Here is a 24,727-nt window from a genome sequence, read left to right on the forward strand (position 1 = left end):
AGCTGCTAGAAACTGAACCTGATCTTGTGGAACTTCCTGCTTTTATTTTCGTTTCTTGCAGCTTTAATGTTTCATCAACATCCAGTCGCTGAGTCAACGGACATGAAACTCGATGCTCTGCTGCTCTGAGCCCTCGTCTTCCTCCTCCTCCTCCTCCTCCTCCTCTGGTGCTGTGTCCTCCTCATCCTCCTCTTCATCCTCTTCATCCTCCTCATCCTCCAGCAGCAGCAGTCAGGTGAACTCACATCCAGAGCAGCTGAGTGTGTGTTCCTCTGAGTGTATGTGTGTGTGTGTGTGTGTGTGTGTGTGTGTGTGCGTGTGTGCGTGCATGTGTGCGTGTGTGTGTGTGTGTGTGTGTGTGTGTGTGTGTGTGTGTGTGTGTGTGTGTGTGTGTGTGTGTGTGTGTGTGTGTATTTGCTGCTGCATCGCTGCTCGGCGGCGGCAAAGCGTTTGTCCTTGAGACGACTGACGGACTGCAGCTGTGGATGAAAGCAGAAGGAGCGGATCTCCTCCACAGTGAGTAGAAACACAACGACACACACGACATGATGCAGCACGTGTGTGTGTGTGTGTGTGTGTGTGTGTGTGTGTGTGTGTGTGTGTGTGTGTGTGTGTGTGTGTGTGTGTGTGTGTGTGTGTGTGTGTGTACAACCAGGTGACTCTCAGGTGAACTGGAAGACTTTTCCAGAGCAGCAGAGGAAACAGATCAGAGCTGCCTAATGCTGAGTAGAATCTGTTGAAGGACAGCAGAGGACAGAGGATTCTCACCTGTAGAGCAGGTAGAGACTCAGACCTGAAGACTCAGACCTGGAGCAGGTAGAGACTCAGACCTGGAGGTGAAAGCAGTCGGACAGGTTTGTTTTCAGTGTTTTTTCAGCTGCAGGGCTTCAGCCTCCACCTGTGGAGATAAAAGAGATAAAAGAGATGAGATGGACGGAGTGTTGAGAAAAGTTCCAGACGTCAGCAGACAGAGTTCATCTGCTGATGGACAGATTCAGATAAAATCAGCTGAGACATGTCTGGGAGGCAGGAGGGAGAGGAGAGGAGGTTAAAACTGGGATAAAAACATCAGCAGTGGAATTAAAACTTAGATTATTAAGCAAAACTACCAACTGGACAGATTAAAAAAATACATTTTTATGGAAAAATTTTGCAAAATGACCAAAAAAATAAGTTTTTTCAGCAAAGTTTTGCATTTTCTCCAAGATGTTTTGTTACTTTTGGGGACATTTTGGATAATTTGACCTTCAAGCAGTTTAGAAGGAAGCAGCTGTGAGAGTAGAGCAGGATTAAACTGGAATAAAAACATCAGCGGTGGAATTAAAACTTCTATTATTAAGCTAAAGAACCAAAAGTCAAAGTGGAAAAAAACATCAGTGCTGAAATTAAGTTCAAATAAATTCTTCAGAAAGTAACTGTAGTGAAAAATGAGCACAGTGAGGAAACAGAAACTGCTCAGAGGTTTAAAGATGCATAAATCAGGATCAGACTTCAGGCCGACGTTCTGCAGGATTCCTCCACCAGGGGGCGCTGATATGAATAATGAGACGTTAAATCCTGAGGAACATTCCCATGGTTCTCATCTGGTTCTCCCCTGGTTCTCATCTGGTTCTCCTCCGGTTCTCCCCTGGTTCTCCTCCGGTTCTCATCTGGTTCTCCTCTGGTTCTCTTGTAATTCTCCCCTGGTTCTCCCCTGGTTCTCATCTGGTTCTCCTCTGGTTCTCCTGTAATTCTCCCCTGGTTCTCCTCCGGTTCTCCCCTGGTTCTCCCGCGGTTCTCCCCTGGTTCTCCTGTAATTCTCCCCTGGTTCTCCTCTGGTTCTCCCCTGGTTCTCCTCCAGTTTTCCTCCGGTTCTACCCTGGTTCTCCTCCGGTTCTCCTCCAGTTCTCCCCTGGTTCTCCCCTGGTTTCCTCTGGTTCTCCTCCGGTTCTCCCCTGGTTCTCCTCCGGTTCTCCTCCAGTTCTCCCCTGGTTCTCCTGTAATTCTCCCCTGGTTCTCCTCCGGTTCTCCCCTTGTTCTCCTCTGGTTCTCCCTTGGTTCTCCTGTAATTCTCCCCTGGTTCTCCCCTGGTTCTCATCTGGTTCTCCTCTGGTTCTCCAGTAATTCTCCCCTGGTTCTCCTCCGGTTCTCTCCTGGTTCTCCTGTAATTCTCCCCTGGTTCTCCTCTGGTTCTCCCCTGGTTCTCCCCTGGTTCTCATCTGGTTCTCCCCTGGTTCTCGTCTGGTTCTCCTCTGGTTCTCCCCCGGTTCTCCTCCAGTTCTCCTCCAGTTCTCCTCCGGTTCTACCCTGGTTCTACCCTGGTTCTCCTCCGGTTCTCCCCTGGTTCTCCTCCAGTTCTACCCTGGTTCTCCTCCGGTCCTCCTCCGGTTCTCCCCTGGTTCTCACCTGGTTTTCCCCTGGTTTTCCCCTGGTTCTCCTCTGGTTCTCCCCTGGTTCTCCCCTGGTTCTCCTCTGGTTCTCCCCCGGTTCTCCCTTGGTTCTTCCCTGGTTCTCCTCTGGTTCTCCCCTGGTTCTCCCCCGGTTCTCCTCCGGTTCTCCCCTGGTTCTCCTCTGGTTCTCCTCCCAGAAGCTTCCTCAGATCGATCCAGAATCTGATCCAGCAGCGTTTTGTTTTCCATATCGTTTCCCAAACCAAGGCTGTGAAATGAACAAAAAACATGACAAGAAGGAGACACAAAGACACACGAAACAACACAACCAAGACACATATGGACAATGAGACAAAAAATACACAAATGAGACACAAAACAACACAACTGAGACACAAAATGACACAAATTAGAAAAAAAAAGATAGAAACAAGACACAGAACAACACAAAAGACAAACAATTTCAAAACAGCAAAACTGAGACACAAAATGACCAAAACAAGACACAAAATGATACAAATTAGACAAATAAAGCAAAAACGAGACACAAAATGACACAAATGAGAGACAAAATAACAACTAGACACAAAATGACAAAAATGAGACACAAAATGATACAAACAAGACACAAAATAACACAAATGAGACACAAAATGATAAAAATGAGACAAAAAATGACAAAAAAGGACACAAAATGATAAAACAAGACACAAAATGATACAAACTTGACACAAAATCACTAAAATGAGACACAAAATGACATCAACCTCACACAAAATGATACGAACGAGACACAAAATGATACAAACGAGACACAAAATGATATAAACTTGACACAAAATGACAAAAGTGAGACAAAAAATGATACAAATTAGACAAATAAAGCAAAAACGAGACACAAAATGAGGCACAAAATGACAAAAAATGAGACAAAACGACACGAATGAGACACAAAACAACAGAGAGCAACACAAACGAGATTTGAAAATGACAGAATTGAGTCAGAACTGGTGGAGGCATTTTCCCTCCTCAGAGGTGGATGGAGGTCAGGTAGAAACATAAACCTCTAGAAACGACGTTCTTTCTTCCCTTTCTGTCAGAGGTTTGTTTGTCGCCTTCACTCGAGTGCGTCCAGCTATTGTTGTTGTGCCAAAGAAAATAACGGAACATTTATCAGATCAAATCAATAATCTGTGTTTAAATTTCAGCCTTTTGTTTCTTCTGAGCTACAAAACTAAAGCAGATAAAGACCAGTGGACTAAAAGCCACCAGGAGATAAAAACTGTTTCCTGAATGGTTTATACAAGATTATTTCTATGTGATGCTGTGTTTGAAACGTCAGATAAAACTGTTTGCCGTCCGTTTTTATCTGCTGTGCGTCGACTCTGGTGTTTGCCGTCACCGTTCGTTTACAGCTGCAGTGTGTGTTGCAGCTTTAAAGTGTGTGTTTCAGCTTTAAAGTGTGTGTTTCAGCTTTAAAGTGTGTGTTGCAGCTTTAACGTGTGTGTCGGTCGCCTGCTTCGTGAGCCGTAATGAGATAAAAGCCTCTTCATGCAGTCGGCTGTCTGGACTTTATCTGAGCTCAGATTAGCTCAGGTGATGTCGTCGCTTCGGCACCAACGAAGAAGAAAGTCAACAAACTCACCCTGACGTCTGCACGAATCTGAGGCCCAAGTGTCGTTTAAAAGTGGAGAAGTTCTATCCTTGAAAACCTTCAGGATGAGATGATGCAAACAAGACACAAAATTACACAAACAAGACACAAAATGACAAAATCAGACACAAAATGACAAAAACGGACACAAAATGACACAAATGAGACCAAAAAGACAAAAATAAGACATAAAATGGCATAAATGAGACACAAAATGACAAAAATAAGACACAAAATGACATAAATGAGACACAAACTGACACAAATGAGACACAAAATACCATGAATGAGATACAAAATGATAAAAATGAGACACAAAATGGCATAAATGAGACACAAAATGACACAAATGAGACAAAATGACATAAATGAGACACAAAATGACAAAATAAGACAAAAAATGTCAAAAATATGACATAAAATGACATAAATGAGACACGAATTGACATGAATGAGATACACTGATAAAAATGAGACACAAAATGACAAAAATTAGACACAAAATTACACAAGATTTTAAGATAAAGGGTAAAAATAAAAACATGTGACACAAAAATGTGACTCGTGAAATAATGAGTCAAAAATGTTTTAAAGAAACATGGATTTTGTGATAGCAAGGAGAAAAAATAGTAATAGTAATGCTTTTGAAATACTGTATCAAGCCCAAATTGTGACTTATGAAATAATATAGCCATTTTGGACAATTTTGAATTACTTTGGACCCTTTGAAAGAGATTCTGGACATTTTTTAAACATATTTTGCACAATTTTTATATCATTTGGGACAAATTTTAGATATTTTGGGAAAGTTTGACTTGATTTAGAAGAAAGTTAAGCTCATTTTTGAATATTTTCAGATCATTTTGGAGATTGTTTAAGTACTTTTGGACAAGTTTAGTTATATTTTGAGTTCCTTTGGACAATTTTGAGTCGACTGGACAATTTATTAGTAATTTTGGACTATATTTTATTGATTTTGGAGATTTTTAATACATTTTGCACAGTTTTTATATCATCTGGGACAAATTTTAAATTATTCTGGTAAAGTTTGACTCAATTCAGTCAAAACAACAGACTTGCATGAGTTTATTTCAATGGCTAAAAGCTTTGAAGGTCAAGTAATAGATTACTTTAACTACAGTTTAAGTTATTTATTGAGGAAAAGCTGATAAATATTTGTTGGTACAGTGCAGGTTTGCAAAATCTTTATCAATTTAATTCACAATCTGGATGGTTTCTGTGCAAAAACAAACAGAAATGAGCTTCATATCTGCAGCTTATCAGATGTTTCATGAGTTCAAAAGCTTTGAAGGTCAGAGAGATTAAAGGAAACACAATCAGTTGTTGGTTTCTGGAGGTAAAATCCTTCATCTGAGATGCTTTTTAAAATAATAAATGACTTTAACTACAGTTTAAATCATTTCCTGAGAAAAAAACAGCTGAGTTTTTACTGGTTCCAGCTTGTTAGAGGTGAAAATTTGTTGTTTTTAATCATTTTAAATTAGATATCTTTAGGTTTTAGAGGAGCACAGCTCTCATGGCTGCAAGAATTCACAGCAAAAATATTATCAGGATGTATTTAGAGAGAAAAATGAACAGTTAATAGTCAGTCACACCATTTTATTTTCCTTAATTTCAAGTTTTCATTATGTAAATATTATTGCTGAAGTTTTTTATGTACAGATTCTGCGTTTTAAAAGAAAAAACAGAGAAAATCTGATTTATTTTTGTGTAAAAAAAATCAGAGACTATTTGTTAAAGCAAATTAAGACAGAAACTACCAGTTAATAGTCAGTTAAACTCTTTACTAACTAATTATCTGCTGCTAGTGTGTGACATGTTTTTATATTTAGGTTTTATTTCAGTTTCAGGACAAAAATCTCCAACTCCAAGTGTCACATTGGTGGAAATAAAGACTCTAATTTTTCATTTTCTGTCCAAACTGGTTCATTAAAACCCGTCTGAAGTTGATTGTTACAAACATTTAACTGATTAATTGAAAATCTAATTAAGAGACTAATACTAACTAATTAATATTGATGATAATCTTTACCTACAACCCTTAAAAGATCTTTTTAAAAGTGAATTCAGAGCAGCAGGATCTCCTCTGTTGTCTGTAAATGGAGTATTTTCCTCTTTGTCCTGGACTGACTCACTGCTGCTCTTTTATCTGAGTTAATCAGCTGCTGGCCTGAAGCCCAAAGTGACGCTTTCACTGGCCGACAACACGTGCACACGGAAAGAGAAGCAGAAAGCCGTGCACGGAACAAAGAAATCACAACAAAAGAACACAAAATCACCCAAAAAATTTCAATGGCACAAAAACACGCAAAGTCGTCCTAAAAAGATACAAAACTACCACAAAAATATACAAAATCAACACAAAAAAGAAGAAAAATCACAACAGAAAAATCTCAAAATAACCAAAAACACACAAAAAAATCATAAAAACCCACAGAGTAGCAAAAAATATAAATATTCACAAAACACACAAATTTGTCCTAAAAATATGTAAAACCAACACAAAAAAAGAAGAAAAATCACCAAAAACCACAAAATCACCCCAAAAAATATCAAAAACACGCAGTCGTCCTGAAAAGATGCAAAACTACAACAAAAATATGTAAAATCAACACAACAGAACCTACACAGAATCACATATATATATATATATATATATATATATATATATATATATATATATATATATATATATATATATATATATATATATATATATATATATATTTATTTATTTATTTATTTATTTATTTATTTATTTATTTATTTATTTATTTATTTATTTATATATATGACTAAATGTATATATACATGAATGTATATATATGTATATTTACATTTATTCTATTTTGACTTTCTATCAAAAACTTTATTTTCCTATATTTTGACTTGCATCTGACTTTTGTGTCACCTGTATTTATATTTTTGACCGTTTTTATTTAATTTGTTTCAAAAATATTTTGTCATAATTCTGATGCTGAAGTCAGAATTATTATTTTTGTATCATGATTTCTGGCATTTTTCTTATAATTCAGACCTTTTTCTCAAATTTGTGACTTATTATTTCATTTTTTTCATCTCTGAATTTCACCGTTTATCTGTATTCTTTTGACTTGCTGTCATAAATTTTCTACAAAATGTGTTTAAAAAATATTCAAAGTTTCCAAAATGATTTAAAAAGCTGAGGGACAACAAGATCTGATAGAAATATCATTTATTAAACTAAATACAACAATTTCACTAAAAAACAGATGTAAACTGTATAAATATTCACCTGGAAATGATGTAAACAACTCAAAGTATGAAAAGAGTCTGATTTAAAAGCTGAACGTTGTAGAGATCTGATATAAAACTAATCATTTATTAAACAAATACAATAAAAACAGTCCAAAAAAATGCAAATAATAGAAATATTCACCTGAAAATGGTGTAAACAACTCAAAATGTGCAAAGAATCTGATTTAAAAGCTGATTTTAGATGCTGGTTTTAGAGATCTGACGTTAAATGAATAATTTATTAAACTGCAGAGAATCAGGATAAAATAAAGAAAACACAAAGAAAAGACAGAATAAACTTCTGTTTCTGTGATAAAAACTGATAAAAATGGAATAAAAACAGATGAAGCAGATAAAAACTGGTAAATCAGACATTCTGGATCTAGTCTAACCTGTTAAACTGCTTCCTGTCGGCTCCACCTGCCCCGGCAGCTCCTCCTCTGATTGGCCGAGCCGGCAGCCAATCAGCAGCCTGCTCTGCCCCCAGAGGAAACTGAGAGGGAGATGAGAGAAACCTTCAGTCTGAGCCGGTCAGCAGCAGGGACAGGACCTGGACACTCTGATCAACCAGGACCAGGTTCTGATCCACAACCAGGACTACATCTGGACCTGAACCACAACCACGACTAGATCCTCCACAACCAGGACTAGATCTGGACCTGATCAGAAGACCTGGACCAGAACCAGGAGATAAAACCTGCAGCTTCTCCTCAGCAGAGGTTCTGATCCTCCAGAACCAGGATTAGATCTGGACCTGATCAGAACCAGGGAAGATCTGGACCTGACCAGAACCAGGCTAGATCTGGACCTGATCAGAACCAGAACTAGATCTGGACCTGATCAGAACCAGGACCCTAAACCAGAATCTTCTCCTCATCAGAGCATGTTAGAAAAAAACTCATGGATTTAGTCGACCTCTACCTGCCCGAGTGTTTCACCTACCACCCAGATACTGAGTAAGTACTTTAAAAAATACTCTAAAATACCACCCAGATACTGAGTAAGTACTTTAAAAAATACTCCAAAATACCACCCAGATACTGAGTAAGTACTTTAAAAAATACTCTAAAATACCACCCAGATACTGAGTAAGTACTTTAAAAAATACTCCAAAATACCACCCAGATACTGAGTAAGTACTTTAAAAAATACTCCAAAATACCACCCAGATACTGAGTAAGTACTTTAAAAAATACTCCAAAATACCACCCAGATACTGAGTAAGTACTTTAAAAAATACTCCAAAATACCACCCAGATACTGAGTAAGTACTTTAAAAAATACTCTAAAATACCACCCAGATACTGAGTAAGTACTTTAAAAAATACTCTAAAATACCACCCAGATACTGAGTAAGTACTTTAAAAAATACTCTAAAATACCACCCAGATACTGAGTAAGTACTTTAAAAAATACTCTAAAATACCACCCAGATACTGAGTAAGTACTTTAAAAAATACTCTAAAATACCACCCAGATACTGAGTAAGTACTTTAAAAAATACTCTAAAATACCACCCAGATACTGAGTAAGTACTTTAAAAAATACTCCAAAATACCACCCAGATACTGAGTAAGTACTTTAAAAAATACTCTAAAATACCACCCAGATACTGAGTAAGTACTTTAAAAAATACTCTAAAATACCACCCAGATACTGAGTAAGTACTTTAAAAAATACTCTAAAATACCACCCAGATACTGAGTAAGTACTTTAAAAAATACTCTAAAATACCACCCAGATACTGAGTAAGTACTTTAAAAAATACTCTAAAATACCACCCAGATACTGAGTAAGTACTTTAAAAAATACTCCAAAATACCACCCAGATACTGAGTAAGTACTTTAAAAAATACTCTAAAATACCACCCAGATACTGAGTAAGTACTTTAAAAAATACTCTAAAATACCACCCAGATACTGAGTAAGTACTTTAAAAAATACTCTAAAATACCACCCAGATACTGAGTAAGTACTTTAAAAAATACTCTAAAATACCACCCAGATACTGAGTAAGTACTTTAAAAAATACTCCAAAATACCACCCAGATACTGAGTAAGTACTTTAAAAAATACTCCAAAATACCACCCAGATACTGAGTAAGTACTTTAAAAAATACTCTAAAATACCACCCAGATACTGAGTAAGTACTTTTAAAAATACTCTAAAATACCACCCAGATACTGAGTGAATACTATTATTCAGAAATGACTTAAATCTACCACCCTGACACAGAGTAAGTAACTCCAACTATAAAACTTAAAATGTTTTTATACTTAAAAATACCACCCTGACACCCAATAAATAACTACAACTACATTATTTATAGTGTTTTAGATTTTAAAAATGACTTAAATCTACCACTCTGACACTGAGGAAGCGACTGTTTTATAATATAATGACTTAAAATAACACCTAGACACCCAGTAAGTAGCTGCAATCGTAGAATTTATACTGTTTTAATTAAGAAATGACTCAGAACTATCACCATGATAATACAGCCTTTATAGTGTTAATTAAAAATGACTTAAATCTGTTTTATAATAAAATTACTTACATTCAGATTTACTCTTAAATTTAAATTGTGCTTTTTTTATGGTTTACATGCACATTTACTCATTTTTTCTGTGATTTTTAATTTTTTTCAAATGGTAAAATAAAAATGAAAAATGAATGAATTAAATTAATAAAAAATAAAACTTTTTTCTGCTATTTTTTCTTAATATTTGGAGTAATTGAACAAAACAGGAAAAATCTGTAAAATTAAAGTTAAAAATACATTTTTATAGTAGCTAGGTGTGCCTCAGGTGATTCTCAGGTATTTCTTGGGTGTTTCTCAGGTGTGTCTCAGGTTTTTCTTTGGTGATTCTCAGGTGTTTCTCAGATGATCCACAGGTATTTCTCATGTGCTTCTCAGGTGTTTCTCAGGTATTTTTCAGTTGTTTTTAGGTGTTTCTCATTTGTGTCTCAGGTGATCTACAGGTGTTTTTCCAGGTGTTTTCTTTGATGATTCTCAGGTGTTTCTCAGATGTTTCTCAGATGATTCTCAGGTGAACCACAGGTGTTTCTCAGATGTTTCCCAGGTGTGTCTCAGGTGTGTCTCAGATGTTTCCCAGGTGTGTCTCAGGTGTTTCTCAGATATTTCTCAGGTGATTCTCAGGTGTATCTCAGGTGTTTCTCAGATGTTTCTCAGGTGATTCTCAGATGTTTCCCAGGTGTGTCTCAGGTGTGTCTCAGGTGTATCTCAGGTGTTTCTTAGGTGTCTCTCAGGTGTGTTTCAGGTGTGTCTCAGATGTTTCCCAGGTGTGTCTCAGGTGTGTCTCAGATGATCCACAGGTGTGTCTCAGGTGTGTCTCAGATGATCCACAGGTGATCCTGGTGTCACGACATCCGTGTTTAAGGCTCTTAGAAACGGCTGTTTGGGTTCTGCTGATCCTGCTCATCTGTGGATTATTGGAGAAAACACTGAGACCCCGTTGACCTGGATCACCAGAGGCGAAGAGGTCAACAAGTAGGTTCTCAGAGAGCACGGAACCGTAAATAACGGTTCTCTGGAGGTTCTCTGGAGGTTCTCTGGCCTTTAAAGTGCCAAAGAACGCAAATAAAGGTTCTCTGGTCTTCAAAGTACCGAAGAACAGTAAAAAGAGGTTCTCTGGTCTTTAAAGCACCCAAGAATCGTAAATCAAGGTTCTAATGGCAGTTATCTAGTCTTTAAAGCACCAAAGAACCATAATTAAAGGTTCTACTAGAGGTTCTCTGGTCTTTAAAGCACCAAAGAACCATAAATAAAGGTTCTACTTCAGGTTCTCTGGCCTTTACAGCACCAAAGAACTGTGAATAAATCTTACAGATATTTGCGTAGTTTTTGAATATTCCACCATGTTTTACATATTTTTTTCTTCCACATTTACTGCAGGATTTTTCTAACGTATTTTGTTTTTACAGTGCAGTGGCTCTGTTTGTCAAATGTCGTCAGTTATTTTAAGGTTCTAATCAGATCTCCTAATTAATTAAAACATCAAGATACGACTGTGTGTCATCGGCGTGGAAATAAAAAAAAGTGTTTTTGTAGAATGAAGTGGGGCCCAGGATTGACCCCTGTGGGATGCCGTAGTTAAAAAATAAGGTCCGTTTGTTCTTAGATATGAAGAAACTCTGTCAGACGTGTTTTCGTCTCCATCCTGCTTCTTTGTCTGAACATTTCAAAGAAACTCGCTCTTCTTTTACCACCCTCAGGTTAACTGCCCTCTTTATTCTGCCTTACTGCCCCTCCTCCTGTTTTCACACTCCGTCTTGTAACTTCCTCCTCCTCCTCTTCTTCTGAAAACAACACAAACTCACACACAAAACGAATATTTTCACCAAGTTTCAGCTGTAATTTCTTCAATATTTTACTGTTGTTTTACAGATTTTCCCAGTTTTGTTAAATTACAGATAATAACTAGTATTATCACGGGAAAAAAAACAAAGAAAACAAACCAAAATCCACATTAAAAATATGAAATTAAAATGATTACATATAAATTTAAAAGTAGTAAAAAAAATGTAATTACTGCTTCAAATCTGCTAAAACATTATTGTACAGATTTATGCTGTGATTTAAGTTTTGAACATTACAGAAGCATGTTTTTTTTACATTTTTTACAGCATTTTATTTTTTTACTGTATTAAAAATAAAATAGAACTACTTCATAGATGTTTGCTTTATTTGAAAGAAAATTCTGTATTTTAAAAATTGAAAGTGGTCAATGGTAATTATAGCAATAAAAAAATAAAAATATCAACAAATCTAAATGTTCTATCAACAAATATTTAAAATCGCCAAAGGAATGTTTATAAAAAAAAAAAAAAACAAATAACATGACTTTTTCCAGATAAAAAATATTCTTAATTCTTTAAAAAATGTTAAATAATATACATATATTTAAAATATATATCAAATATCAACAATATTTAAAAATCTTTTGTAATATTATTGTTATTCTTCTTCCTCTTATTATATTATTGTTATTATTATTATTATTATTATTATTATTATTATTATTATTATTATTGAATAATTATTTATTAAAATTTAAATAAAAATATCAAGAAATCTAAATTTTTTATTTTTATATATATATATATATATATATATATATATACTTTTAAAATTTTTTTTAAAATATTCTTTTGCTGTTTTTTCATGTTTTATTTTTTATTTATTTTATTTTTGTATATTAATTGATTTTATATGATAATAATACTGAAACTATACTAAATGCTAGAATACTAAAAATACCTTGAACCCTTTTTCAATCATTTTAAAATATTTTTATCTGGGTTTTTAAAAATATTTTCTATTAGATTAATAAGTGTTCCAATAATTCAGCAAAAAAGAATTTTTTTGTATGTTTTGATATTTTTGTTTATCTTTTAAATATTCTTTGTCTGTCTTTTTATATTTGTATTTGTTATTTATATATTATTTTATTTTTGTATATTAATTAATTTTATATATTAATAATAATACTGAAGCTATACTAAATGCTGTAATACTAAAAATACCTTGAACCCTTTTTTGATCATTTTTAAATGATTAAAAAAGTTTCAAGGTAAAAAAGTTTTTTATTATATATATATATATATATATATATATATGTATATATATATATATATATATATATATATATATATATATATATATATGTGGGTGTGGGTGTGTCAAATATCAGTATGTTTTGTTTTAATCTGTTCTTTATTCTGATTGTATATTTATCATTATTATTACTATCATTATTGTTGTTGTATTAGTGACATATTTATTGGAATTAGTGAGCAGTTTAGAGGGAAAATATCATTATTTATTGAAGCTATTAACAACTTAAAGACATTTAAAATGTAAAGCAGAAGAAAAAATGCAAAGTTTTAATCTGGGACTGTTTGTTGTATTTTAAACATTTTAATTTAAGTCTGCACCTTAAAAATAACTGGCAATATTCCGGTAAAGTACATCAAAATTAAATTTGAGTGTAGAACTTTAGGAAATGTTCTTGTTTCAGTGGATAAATTCCAGCATCATTAAAGCAGCACTTCCTGCTATCACTGCTGGTTTCCATCAGTTTTCTTAGTGTCCTGCTGTACTTCGTCTTCACCTCCTCGTCTGCAGCCTCATAGAGCTCTCAGCAGCGCGTGGCCGTGGTTTACTCAGCGGGTGGTTAAAAGCAGCCAGCGTCTTTGAATAACAAATAATCTGTCATCAGGACGGTTCTGATTTACATGTCAGGAAACAACAGAACCAGCAGAGCACAAACCTGGAGGAGGTTCAGGCTGCAGGCGGACAGTTGGCTGAGTGTGAAGGTGTTTATGGAGACACGTGCTTTAAAGAGTGTGTGTTGGTGTGTGTGTGTGTGTGTGTGTGTGTGTGTGTGTGTGTGTGTCAGTGTGTGTTGGTGTGTGTGTGTGTGTGTGTGTGTGTGTGTGTGTGTGTGTGTGTGTGTGTGTGTGTGTGTGTGTGTCAGTGTGTGTTAGTGTGTGTGTCGGTGTGTGTGCAGGAGGCTTTAGCATGTTCAGACCGCTGGAATCTGAAGAGTGTGTGGAGGAGCTTTTATTTTTACATCACTGTGGACTGATGCCGCCACGAGTGCATGTTCAATGTGTGTGTGTGTTGAGTGTGTGTGTGTGTGTGTGTGTGTGTGTGTGTGTTGAGTGTGTGTGCAGATCACATGCCTGCCAGCCTACTGTTCACTTCAGCTGGTTTCAGATGCAGTTTCTTGTCGGTGACAGAGAGTCTGTTGTGGTCACATCTTAATCCAATAATAGAGTCGCGATGCTTCGGTTCACACGCAGCAGCAGAAAAAGATTCATTACAGCAACAATACAGGAAGATAAATCCAATATGTGTAAATATTACAGGACATTCTGACGTTTATTTATGAATCTATGCAAATAAAAATAACAATAACACCGATATTTTTCAATAGTGTCCAAAGTTTCTCAGTTTAAAGAGGCTGAAACATACTGGGGGTATATTTCAGTCTCTTTAAACTGGTTCCCAGTATGCTCCGGCCTCTTTAAACTGGTTTCTAGTATGCTCCGGCCTCTTTAAACTGGTTTCTAGTATGTTCCGGCCTCTTTAAACTGGTTTCTAGTATGTTCCGGCCTCTTTAAACTGGTTCCCAGTATGCTCCGGCCTCTTTAAACTGGTGGTTTTAATGGAAGATGATGCGGATGATTGCTGCTTTGTCCATTTCCATAAGTTTGTCTAACCAATGTCCTCTCAGAAAACAAAGCAGTGTAATGGACAGCAGCTTTGCATATGTGGGAAATCACAAACGGCTGCTTCGGATGGTGTGTGTCTGAGTGTGTGGTGTAACAATACACACCTGTGATTGTTTGTGAGAACATAGGAACCCATAAAGACGTATTGATTATCTGAAGCTGCTCATCACATGATTCCTGTCTGAGTAAACGAAGCCTGACCAGTAAAACTAACGACCTGAATTAATATTATCTCCAAGGTGACTCCGTCCGTCCATAAACATTAAATGCTTTCGTTTCCCTGCAGGCTTCTGGGCAGGATGTCGGTGAGGGGCCTCGACCCCACCGCTCCCTCCTCCATAAAGAGGGAACCCTCCAGCCCCAGCTCCCAGGGGGACATCAGCCCGGCTCAGCCCAGCCCAGGGAGCTCCTCCTCGGACACCAACTCCAGCTACGGCCCCTTAACCAAGGGCCCCGGTCTGACCAATGGACTGGACTCACCTGGACTCTACGGGCACGCAGCAGGACTGAACAACACTGGAGCAGCCAGCAGGTGAATGTTTGCTCTTAGAAACAATCAAAAACAAACACTTTAGAAAGACTAGATTAAAAATTCAGGCCAAAAAGTAGAAACTCATAGAAACTAAACCAGAGTTTATACACATATATTTGTCCAAATTACTCAATACTCATCTAAAACAAGCAACGATGAACAAGCTAACTTGCTAATTTGCCCAAAATTTCTCAGAATGTGTCTAAAATTAATTAAAACCTGTCAAATATAAGTAAAATTTGGCCAAATCAGCTTAAAACCTGCCCTAAATAAGCTTAAAATTGTCCTAAATTACTAAAAATGAGTCCAATATTACTAATAACGTTAAAATTAACCCAAAATTCTCAAAATGTGACCTGAAGGACTGAAGAAATCAAAAGTTAGAGTCTCAGTGTCTCATTTTTGTCATTTTGTTTCTCAATTTTGTCATTTTTGTCATTTTGTGTCATTTTTGGCATTTTGTGTCTCATTTTTATCATTTTGTGTCTCATTTTTGTCATTTTGTTTCTCATTTTTCAGCGTCTCGTTTTTGTCATTTTGTGTCTCGTTTTTGTCATTTTGTGTGTCATTTTTGTCATTTTGTGTCTCATTTTTGTCATTTTGTTTCTCATTTTTGTTATTTTGTGTCTCGTTTTTGTCATTTTGTGTCTCGTTTTTGTCATTTTGCGTCACATTTTTGTAATTTTGTTTCTCATTTTTGTTATTTTGTCTTGTTTTTCTCATTTTGTGTCTCGTTTTTGTCATTTTGTGTCTGTTTTTTGTAATTTTGTGTCTCATTTGTGTCATTTTGTGTCTCGTTTTTCTCATTTTGTGTCTGTTTTTTTTATCATTGTGTCCCATTTTTTGTCTCTTTTTTGTCATTTTGTGTCAGTTTTTTGTAATTTTGTCTCTTTTATCATTTTGTGTCTCATCTGTATCATTTTGTGTCTCATCTGTGTCATTTTGTGTCTCATTTATGTCATTTTGTGTCTTGTCTGTATCATTTTGTGTCTCTTTTTTGTCATTTTGTGTCTTGTTTGTGTCATTTTGTCTCATTTTTGCCATTTTGTGTCTCGTTTTTGTCATTTTGTATCTTGTTTTTGTCATTTTGTGCCTCTTTTTTGTAATTTTATCTCTTTTATCATTTTGGGTCTCATCTGTGTCATTTTGTGTCTCGTTTATGTCATTTTGTGTCTCGCTTTTGCCTTTTCTGTCTTGTTTTTTGTCATTTTGTGTCTGATTTTTGTCATTTTGTGTCTGTTTTTGTCATTTTGTGTCTGATTTTTGTCATTTTGCGTCTGTTTTTGATATTTTGTGTCTTGTTTTTGTCATTTTGTGTCTTGTTTTTGTCACATTACGTTTCTACTTCGGGGCCTGAATTTTAAATTTTAACTGATATTTTTTAATTTGACATCAGAACAAAAACACTACTGTTGTACTTAGAAGTAATCTGATTACTGTAAGTTGACTTTTAAATGATTTTCCAGACTTTTCTTGCCCTCTACATCATATTTGTCTCTGTTTTCTGTGTTAAATTGAACTCTTCTTGCTGATATTTTCTCGTCTGTACTTCACATTTTTCTCTATTTTCTGTGGTAAACTGAACTCTTCCTGCTGCTGTTTCCTGTCCAGGAGGTTCGAGGACGACGGCCAGGTGAAGTGTGAGTTCATGCTCGGTTCGGTGGCTAAGCGGGTTTGCTTGGTGTGCGGCGACGTGGCGTCCGGTTACCACTACGGCGTGGCCTCGTGTGAAGCCTGCAAGGCCTTCTTCAAGAGGACCATCCAAGGTAACAGGCGTGTAGAAGAACATGTATGACTCCAGGGTTCAGAATGTTCCTGTTAAACCCGTTTGAGACGTTTGTTTTGGTCCAAACAGCCCTGATGCTGCAGCAGCTCTAAATAAAGATCTAAACTCTGCTGTTGCTTACAGTCAACATGTTTGGGGCTGCAGATAGCGTCAGGAGAGGAAGTTTGAAAGGATTTTAGAGTCGGAAGCTTCCTGTTAGAGACGGAGGACGGCAGCTGACTGGACCGACGCCTCCGGGATTAACAGCAGCTCTGATGGTGTTCTGGTGTCTGAGAGCAGAAAACTGACAGCGATGAGGACAAAACACAGACAGTAACATCTCAGAAATGAACTAAACAGCATCCTAAAGACTGCATAAATATGAATTTATGAGAATATCATCGTGTTTTTTAGATGAGCTTATTAGAGGTCATCAAGGTCGCCTCAGTTTAAGGTGGAAACTGCAAATTAACCAGACACAAAACGATATAAACGAGACACAAAATGACAAAAAACAAACTTAAAATGTCAAAAACGAAGCACAAAAAGACACAAATGAGACACAAAATGACAAAAATGAGACAAAATGAGACAAAACGACATAAACGAGACACAAAGCAGCTAATACCTATCTATCTATCTATATCTATCTGTCTGTCTGTCCATCCATCCATCCATCCATCCATCCATCCATCCATCCATCCATCCATCCATCCATCCATCTATCTATCTATCAATAAGTTTATGATCTAATGCTCGTACTTTCAAAGTAGCTACTTTTTGACCTCAATACTGTAAATAAAGACGTCTGAATATTTGGTCATATTAGAATTAAATCAGTTTCCAGTCAGGATATTTCAGCGTTTTTTGTGTTGTTGTTTTTTCCTGCTTTCCATTTTATTTAACAAGTTTAAAATCTCCTGTTTAATTTCCAAATATTTTTTGACATAAAATCAGAAAATAATGACGTCTCAACATGATAATTTTGCCGTATTCTAATTAAAAGATGCTAAATATTCCCTCTTCCTCCTCCAGGTAACATCGAGTACAGCTGCCCGGCCTCCAGCGAGTGTGAGATCACCAAGAGGAGGAGGAAATCCTGCCAGGCCTGTCGCTTTGTCAAGTGTCTGACGGTGGGGATGCTGAGAGAAGGTCAGCTGAACACAGAAAACCACTTTCAGACCTAAAATAAACACTTTGAGTTGCTTTCTGGGGGATCGACGGGGCGGCAGACTGGCAGCGGTTCAGAGCTTCTTTATTCCTGGAAACAAAAACCTGATCAGTGTCTAAACCTGCAAAACAATGAAACAAAATAACAAAAATTACATGAAAAACTGAGGCACAAAATGACTAAAATGAAACAGAAAATGACACAAAACAACACAAATGAGTCATGAAATGACACAAATGAAACTAAATGGCAAAAAGCAAACACAAAACAGCAAAAATGAGACACAAAATGACAAAAACAAGACGCAAAATGAGACACAAAAAGACAAAAACGTGACACAAAATGGCAAAAATTAGACACAATGTCAAAAATGAGACACAGAATGTCTAAAATGAGACACCAAATGACAAAAAAAGACACAAAACGGCAAAATGAGACACAAAATGATACAAATGAGACACATAATATCAAAAATGAGACACAAAAAGACAAAAACGAGACAAAATGTCAAAAACGAGACAAAATGACAAAAACGAGACACAAAATGACAAAGATGAGACACAATAACAAAAGCAAGATACAAGATACCATTTTGTATCTCACTTTTGTCAGTTTTTGTTGCTGTCTGAGGGATGGACGGGCCGTCAGAGTCGTCTTCTTTATTCGTGGAAACAAAAACCTGATTGTCAGCGTCTGAAGCTGCACTGGCGTCTCTGAAGTGCAGTGAAACCTTAAACTGTGACAGTTAAAGCCCAGTGTGTGCCGTAAACAGGAGGAACAATGCTCGTCCTGGACTCGAAAATAGACCTGGAGCAGAGCCAGGCTGGAGGTGTGAGCAGCAGATAAACACACAAATTACTGAACCCATTTCAATACCAGCGGCCGTCTGACACCAACACCAAAGATTAGATGTTTCTGCATCCCAGCTACAGACGTTAAACGGTTAAAATAAAGATAAACGGAAGCACAGCAGCATTTAGTTCTTCTAAAACACAACACAAAATGACAAAAACTAGGCACAAAACACCTAAAATGAGATACAAAATGACACAAAACAAGATACAAAACAACACAAAGTAAATGCAAACTAATACCAAAGATTAAAAAAAACTACAAAAATGAGACACAAAACGAAAAAAAACAAAACAAACAAGACACAAACTTCTAAAATGAGACACAAAATGACAGAAAACAGACACAAAATGACAGAAACGAGACACAAAACAACACATGAGATACAAAATAATGCAAAAGATTCTAAAAACAACAAAAATGTGACACAAAACAACACAAACAAGACACAAAACAGCTAAAATGATACACGAGTGAGAGGCAAAATGACACAAATGAGACGCAAAATGACATAAATGAGATACAACATCTCAAAAGCAAGATGCAAAATGACAAAAACAGGACAAAAATGAGACACAAATCTCCAGTTCCAGCAGCATCTCTCTAAATCCAGTTAAATTTTATTAAATCTAGTTTCAGGGTTAAAGCTCAGATTCTACCGGAGAGACTGAAAACAGTTAGACACTAAAAATACAATAAAATAGCAGAGATCTGGGCGCCCGTATAGCTCAACGCGTTGAGCAGGCGACCCATGTACAGAGCTGGTCCCTGACGCAGCGGCCTGGGTTCGATTCCCGCTCGCGGCCCTTTGCTGCATGTCTTCTCCTGACTCTTCTCCCCTGTTTCCTGTCTCTCTCTCACTGTGCCTAGCTAATAAAAAAAAGCCGACAAAAAGGCCAAAAAAATAACTTTAAAAAATAAAAATAAAAAAAAAAAATAGCAGAGATCTAGGTGTTCCTCTGTGGTGACATCATCCAGGTGTTCCTATGTGGTGACATCATCCAGGTGTTTCCTCTGTGGTGACGTCATCCAGGTGACATCATCCAGGTGTTCCTCTGTGGTGACGTCATCCAGGTGACGTCATCCAGGTGTTCCTCTGTGGTGACATCTTCCAGGTGTTTCCTCTGTGGTGACGTCATCCAGGTGTTCCTCTGTGGTGACATCATCCAGGTGTTTCCTCTGTGGTGACATCATCCAGGTGTTCCTCTGTGGTGACATCATCCAGGTGTTCCTATGTGGTGACATCATCCAGGTGTTTCCTCTGTGGTGACGTCATCCAGGTGACATCATCCAGGTGTTCCTCTGTGGTGACGTCATCCAGGTGACATCATCCAGGTGTTCCTCTGTGGTGACATCATCCAGGTGTTCCTCTGTGGTGACATCATCCAGGTGTTCCTCTGTGGTGACGTCATCCAGGTGTTCCTCTGTGGTGACATCTTCCAGGTGTTTCCTCTGTGGTGACATCATCCAGGTGTTCCTATGTGGTGACGTCATCCAGGTGTTCCTCTGTGGTGACATCATCCAGGTGTTTCCTCTGTGGTGACATCATCCAGGTGTTCCTATGTGGTGACATCATCCAGGTGTTTCCTCTGTGGTGACGTCATCCAGGTGACATCATCCAGGTGTTCCTCTGTGGTGACGTCATCCAGGTGACATCATCCAGGTGTTCCTCTGTGGTGACATCATCCAGGTGTTCCTATGTGGTGACATCATCCAGGTGTTTCCTCTGTGGTGACGTCATCCAGGTGTTCCTCTGTGGTGACATCATCCAGGTGTTCCTATGTGGTGACATCATCCAGGTGTTTCCTCTGTGGTGACGTCATCCAGGTGACATCATCCAGGTGTTCCTCTGTGGTGACGTCATCCAGGTGACATCATCCAGGTGTTCCTCTGTGGTGACATCATCCAGGTGTTCCTCTGTGGTGACATCATCCAGGTGTTTCCTCTGTGGTGACGTCATCCAGGTGTTCCTCTGGGAAAATGATAAAAATCCTAAAATCCTCTGCAGCTCCTTCTGCTGTCCTCATGTTTAACCTCCATGAAAACCAATTAAATAGAAAAAAAAGCTCCCTGTTAATGAATGTTTCATTTGATCACAAATAAAAAGCAGAATTAAAAGCAGCTACAAACATTTTTGAATAACGCAAGATTAAAAGTGCAACAAATTTAAAATAAGGCGAAATTTAGGAGAAGTCAGAAAATTTCAAAGGCATTTTTTTTAAAAAAAAGGTACAGAATTTAAAATGCAACAATGTAAAAAATTATGTAAAACATTAAAACTGCAAAAAAATTAAATACAGAAGTGTAAAATATGTATATTAAAACTACAAAAAAATACAAAATTAAGAATACAAAAAAATAAAAATAGAACAGAATATTACATGTACAAAAATGTGTGTAGTTAGGCTCTGCCTCCCATTCTACTTTTATAGATTCTAGGAACAACAAGTAAGCCTGAGAGCGAAGAGTTCTGCTAGGATAATATGGTACTATCAGGTCTTTAAGATATGATGGAGATTGGTTGTTAAGAGCTTTATATGTCAGAAGAAGGATTTTGAATTCTATTCTAGATTTAACAGGAAGCCAATGAAGAGAAACCAGTATAGGAGAAATATGATCTCTCTTGCTAACTCCCATCAGTACTCTGGCTGCAGCATTTTGGATCAGCTGTAGATGTTTCAGAGAGCTATTGGGACAACCTGATAATAAGGAATTACAGTAGTCAAGCCTAGAAGTAACAAATGCATGGACTAGTTTTTCTGCATCACTCTGAGACAGGATGTTCCTGATTTTTACAATATTTCTCAGGTGGAAAAAGGAAGTCCTACAGATTTGTTTTATGTGCGAGTTAAAGGACATGTCCTGGTCAAAGATAACGCCGAGGTTCCTCACAGTAGTACTGGAGGCCAATGTAATGCCATCCAGAGTAACTATATGCTTTGAAAGCAATTCTCTAAGATGTTTGGGGCCAAATACAATGACTTCAGTCTTGTCTGAATTTAGTAGTAAGAAATTATAGGTCATCCAGGTCTTTATGTCCTTAAGACAATCTTGCAGTCTAGCTCGTTGATTAGTTTCATCTGGCTTCATAGATAAATACAACTGAGTGTCGTCAGTGTAACAATGGAAATTAATACAGTGCTTCCTAATAATATTGCCTAAGGGGAGCATGTATAATGTGAACAGTATGGGTCCTAAGACAGAACCCTGAGGAACTCCATGATTAACCCTAGCATGCTCAGAAGAGTCATTGTTGACATGCACAAACTGGAACCTGTCTGATAAGTAGGATTTAAACCAGTCCAGTGCTGTCCCTTTAATGCCAATAGAATGTTCTAGTCGCTGTAATAAAAGTTTGTGGTGGATTGTATCGAATGCTGCACTAAGGTCCAATAAAATAAGTATAGAGACCAGTCCATTATCTGACGCTATGAGAAGGTCATTAGTAACTTTCACCAGAGCTGTTTCTGTGCTATGATGCACTCTGAAGCCTGACTGAAACTCTTCAAACAAGCTATTCCTTTGTGAATGTTCATATGATTGATTTGCAACTGTTCTTTCCAGAATTTTGGAGAGAAATGGGAGGTTGGAAATTGGTCTATAGTTGGCTAAAACATCTGGATCTAGAGTGGGCTTTTTAAGTAAAGGTTTGATTCCAGCAACCTTAAAAGCCTGTGGTACATAGCCTGTTACTAGAGAGAGATTAATTAGATCTAACATTGAGGAATTAATTAAAGGTAAAGCCTCCTTGAACAGTCTAGTTGGGATAGGATCTAAAAGACATGTTGTTGTCGATGTCCTCCTGCTCTTATTTCTGCCATCAGACCGGTTTGTTTGATTCTATCAACATGTCAGCAGCTCATCTGTCTGCTGTGAAAACCTGATCCGGCTCTAATAATGTGATGCTCGCCGTTGTGTGTTTGTGTGTTTAAACTGCGCTCACGCCTCGCCGTGTCCTTCTTCTAAATGAGCTTCTTTTAATAGAGCCGAGGCCTCGGCAGCATCCCGACCCCCACCTCCTCCCACCTCCTCGTAAATTCCTCCAGAAGCCTTCTGGGATTCCTGGACCTCCGTGAAATGCGAACTGCCCCTCGTAAGCGCCGTCGTAAGCGCCCTCGTAACGCGCTCCATCGCGTCTCGTAACGACAGACCTGAAGAAAAGGCGGATAGACCCCCGGCAGGCTTTCATTAAGGCTGCTTAGTCGCCTCTCAGGGCTGTAAAAGCTGCAAAACGTGCTCAATATTTTAGAAACACTGCAGAGAAACGTGCAGCTCTGATTAACGCTCAACTCTCAGTTTCCATCACTGGAACTTAGTTTTTCTCTACAATATAAAGTCCTGCAGCTCTGTGGAAACACAACAACATGGAGACGGATTCTGTAAAAATTAACTGTGAAGCCAACAAAAAATGAGACACAAAAGAAAAATGAGACACAAAATGACACAAGGGAGACAAAACAGTCCGAGAGAGACATGAAACAACGCAAACAAGACAAAAAAGAAAGATTAGACTAAAAAGAACAGTACAAAATGATACAGACGAAACACAAAATGACAGAAACGAAAAACAAAATGACAAAAACAACACAAATGAGACAAAAACAACAAAAATTTTATACAAAAATGAGAAATAACAACACAAATGAGACGCAAAATAACAAAAATGACACACAATGCAACAAAAGCAAGACATAAAACAACACAAACCAGGCACAAAACAACAAAAATGAGATACAAAATGACACAAACGCGACACAAAACGACAGAAAGGAGACAAAGCAATCCTAAAGAGACATGGAACAACACAAACGAGAAAAAAAAGAAAGATTAGACCAAAAATGACACAAAAAACTATAAAAATTTGATACAAAATGACAAAAATGAGACAAAAAACTATAAAAATTTGATACAAAATGACAAAAATGAGACAAAACAGTCCTAAAGAAACATGAAACAACACAAATAAGAAAAAAAATGACAAAAAGCCAAATTTAGTTTTGAAAGTCAAGACATCTGACTTAGTCATGTACAGATTTTTTTTTTTTTTAACAGAATCTGCTGCAAACTCTTAATTTTTGGAGAATTTCATAAAGAAGACGTGCTGAATAAAGTGACTTTTAATGACATATGACCATTTTAAGCTCAGATTTAGTGATTTTACTGAACCTCACATCCTAAAGGACTCATATTTTTACATAAAGTCCAGTTTCTAGCTGATGAATTCAGTCTTTTAGGTGATCTGGTGCCTTTTAAAGCTGGTGTTGAGGGTCGGAGGGTCAACAAACAGAGTCTTGATCCTCCGGTCGCAGCTTCAGGTGTTTAAATCGCGTCATCTTAATCTGCTTTCTGAGAAAAGTCAGAACAGACGGACTCTGAGCTTCCTGCTGACTTCGCTCCAAATCCTGTCGGCTGGTTGTCGTTTCTTTTCCTCTACACCTGAGCAGCGTGGGATTGTTGACAGTGAACGCACCGTCTCCAGGCGTCACGGTGCATTCAGGGACCCCGTAGAGGCGGAAATAAAGGAGTTTGGCTGCAGGAAGCTGTTTGAGCGCCACAGCAACAAGCTAACGGCTGAATAAAACCAAACTAAATGGAGCGGCGGAGGATTTAAGCTGCTGTTTGCAAACACGTTCCGCTAAATCCACTAAAGCAAACAGATCCTCTGGAGGTTAATCCACACTTACTGTTTACCCCCGGTGACATCAGCGGGGTCAGAGGGCAACTAGTTTACTCAAACTACCCTCTACTAATGCCCCGCTCACCTTCTGCAGCTGTTAAACCTGAAAGCAGCATCTTAAAGCTAAAACTAGCATATTAAATCTAGAG

The 24,727-nt window shown here is 37.3% G+C and overlaps 1 protein-coding gene across 3 annotated transcripts in view; it reads left to right on the forward strand.

Annotated features, from left to right (window-relative positions):
- The first annotated feature begins 334 nt into the window (after positions 1-334).
- Positions 335-24,727, forward strand: part of LOC111578863 (estrogen-related receptor gamma-like) — a 41,295-nt gene continuing 16,902 nt past the window's right edge. The window contains exons 1-4 of one of the 3 annotated variants that reach the window (XM_055015812.1): positions 335-516; positions 14,868-15,113; positions 16,725-16,879; positions 17,914-18,030. In XM_055015812.1, coding sequence (XP_054871787.1) covers positions 14,881-15,113; positions 16,725-16,879; positions 17,914-18,030 — 505 coding nt within the window. In that variant the 5' untranslated portion in view covers positions 335-516; positions 14,868-14,880. Of the gene's footprint in view, positions 517-7,833; positions 8,277-9,494; positions 9,509-14,867; positions 15,114-16,724; positions 16,880-17,913; positions 18,031-24,727 lie in introns of those variants that run through there. The other 2 variants (XM_055015811.1, XM_055015813.1) reach the window with 2 other exon arrangements.

Source organism: Amphiprion ocellaris, chromosome 12 (assembly GCF_022539595.1).
Source record: "Amphiprion ocellaris isolate individual 3 ecotype Okinawa chromosome 12, ASM2253959v1, whole genome shotgun sequence".
NCBI classification, from domain to species: Eukaryota; Metazoa; Chordata; class Actinopteri; family Pomacentridae; genus Amphiprion; species Amphiprion ocellaris.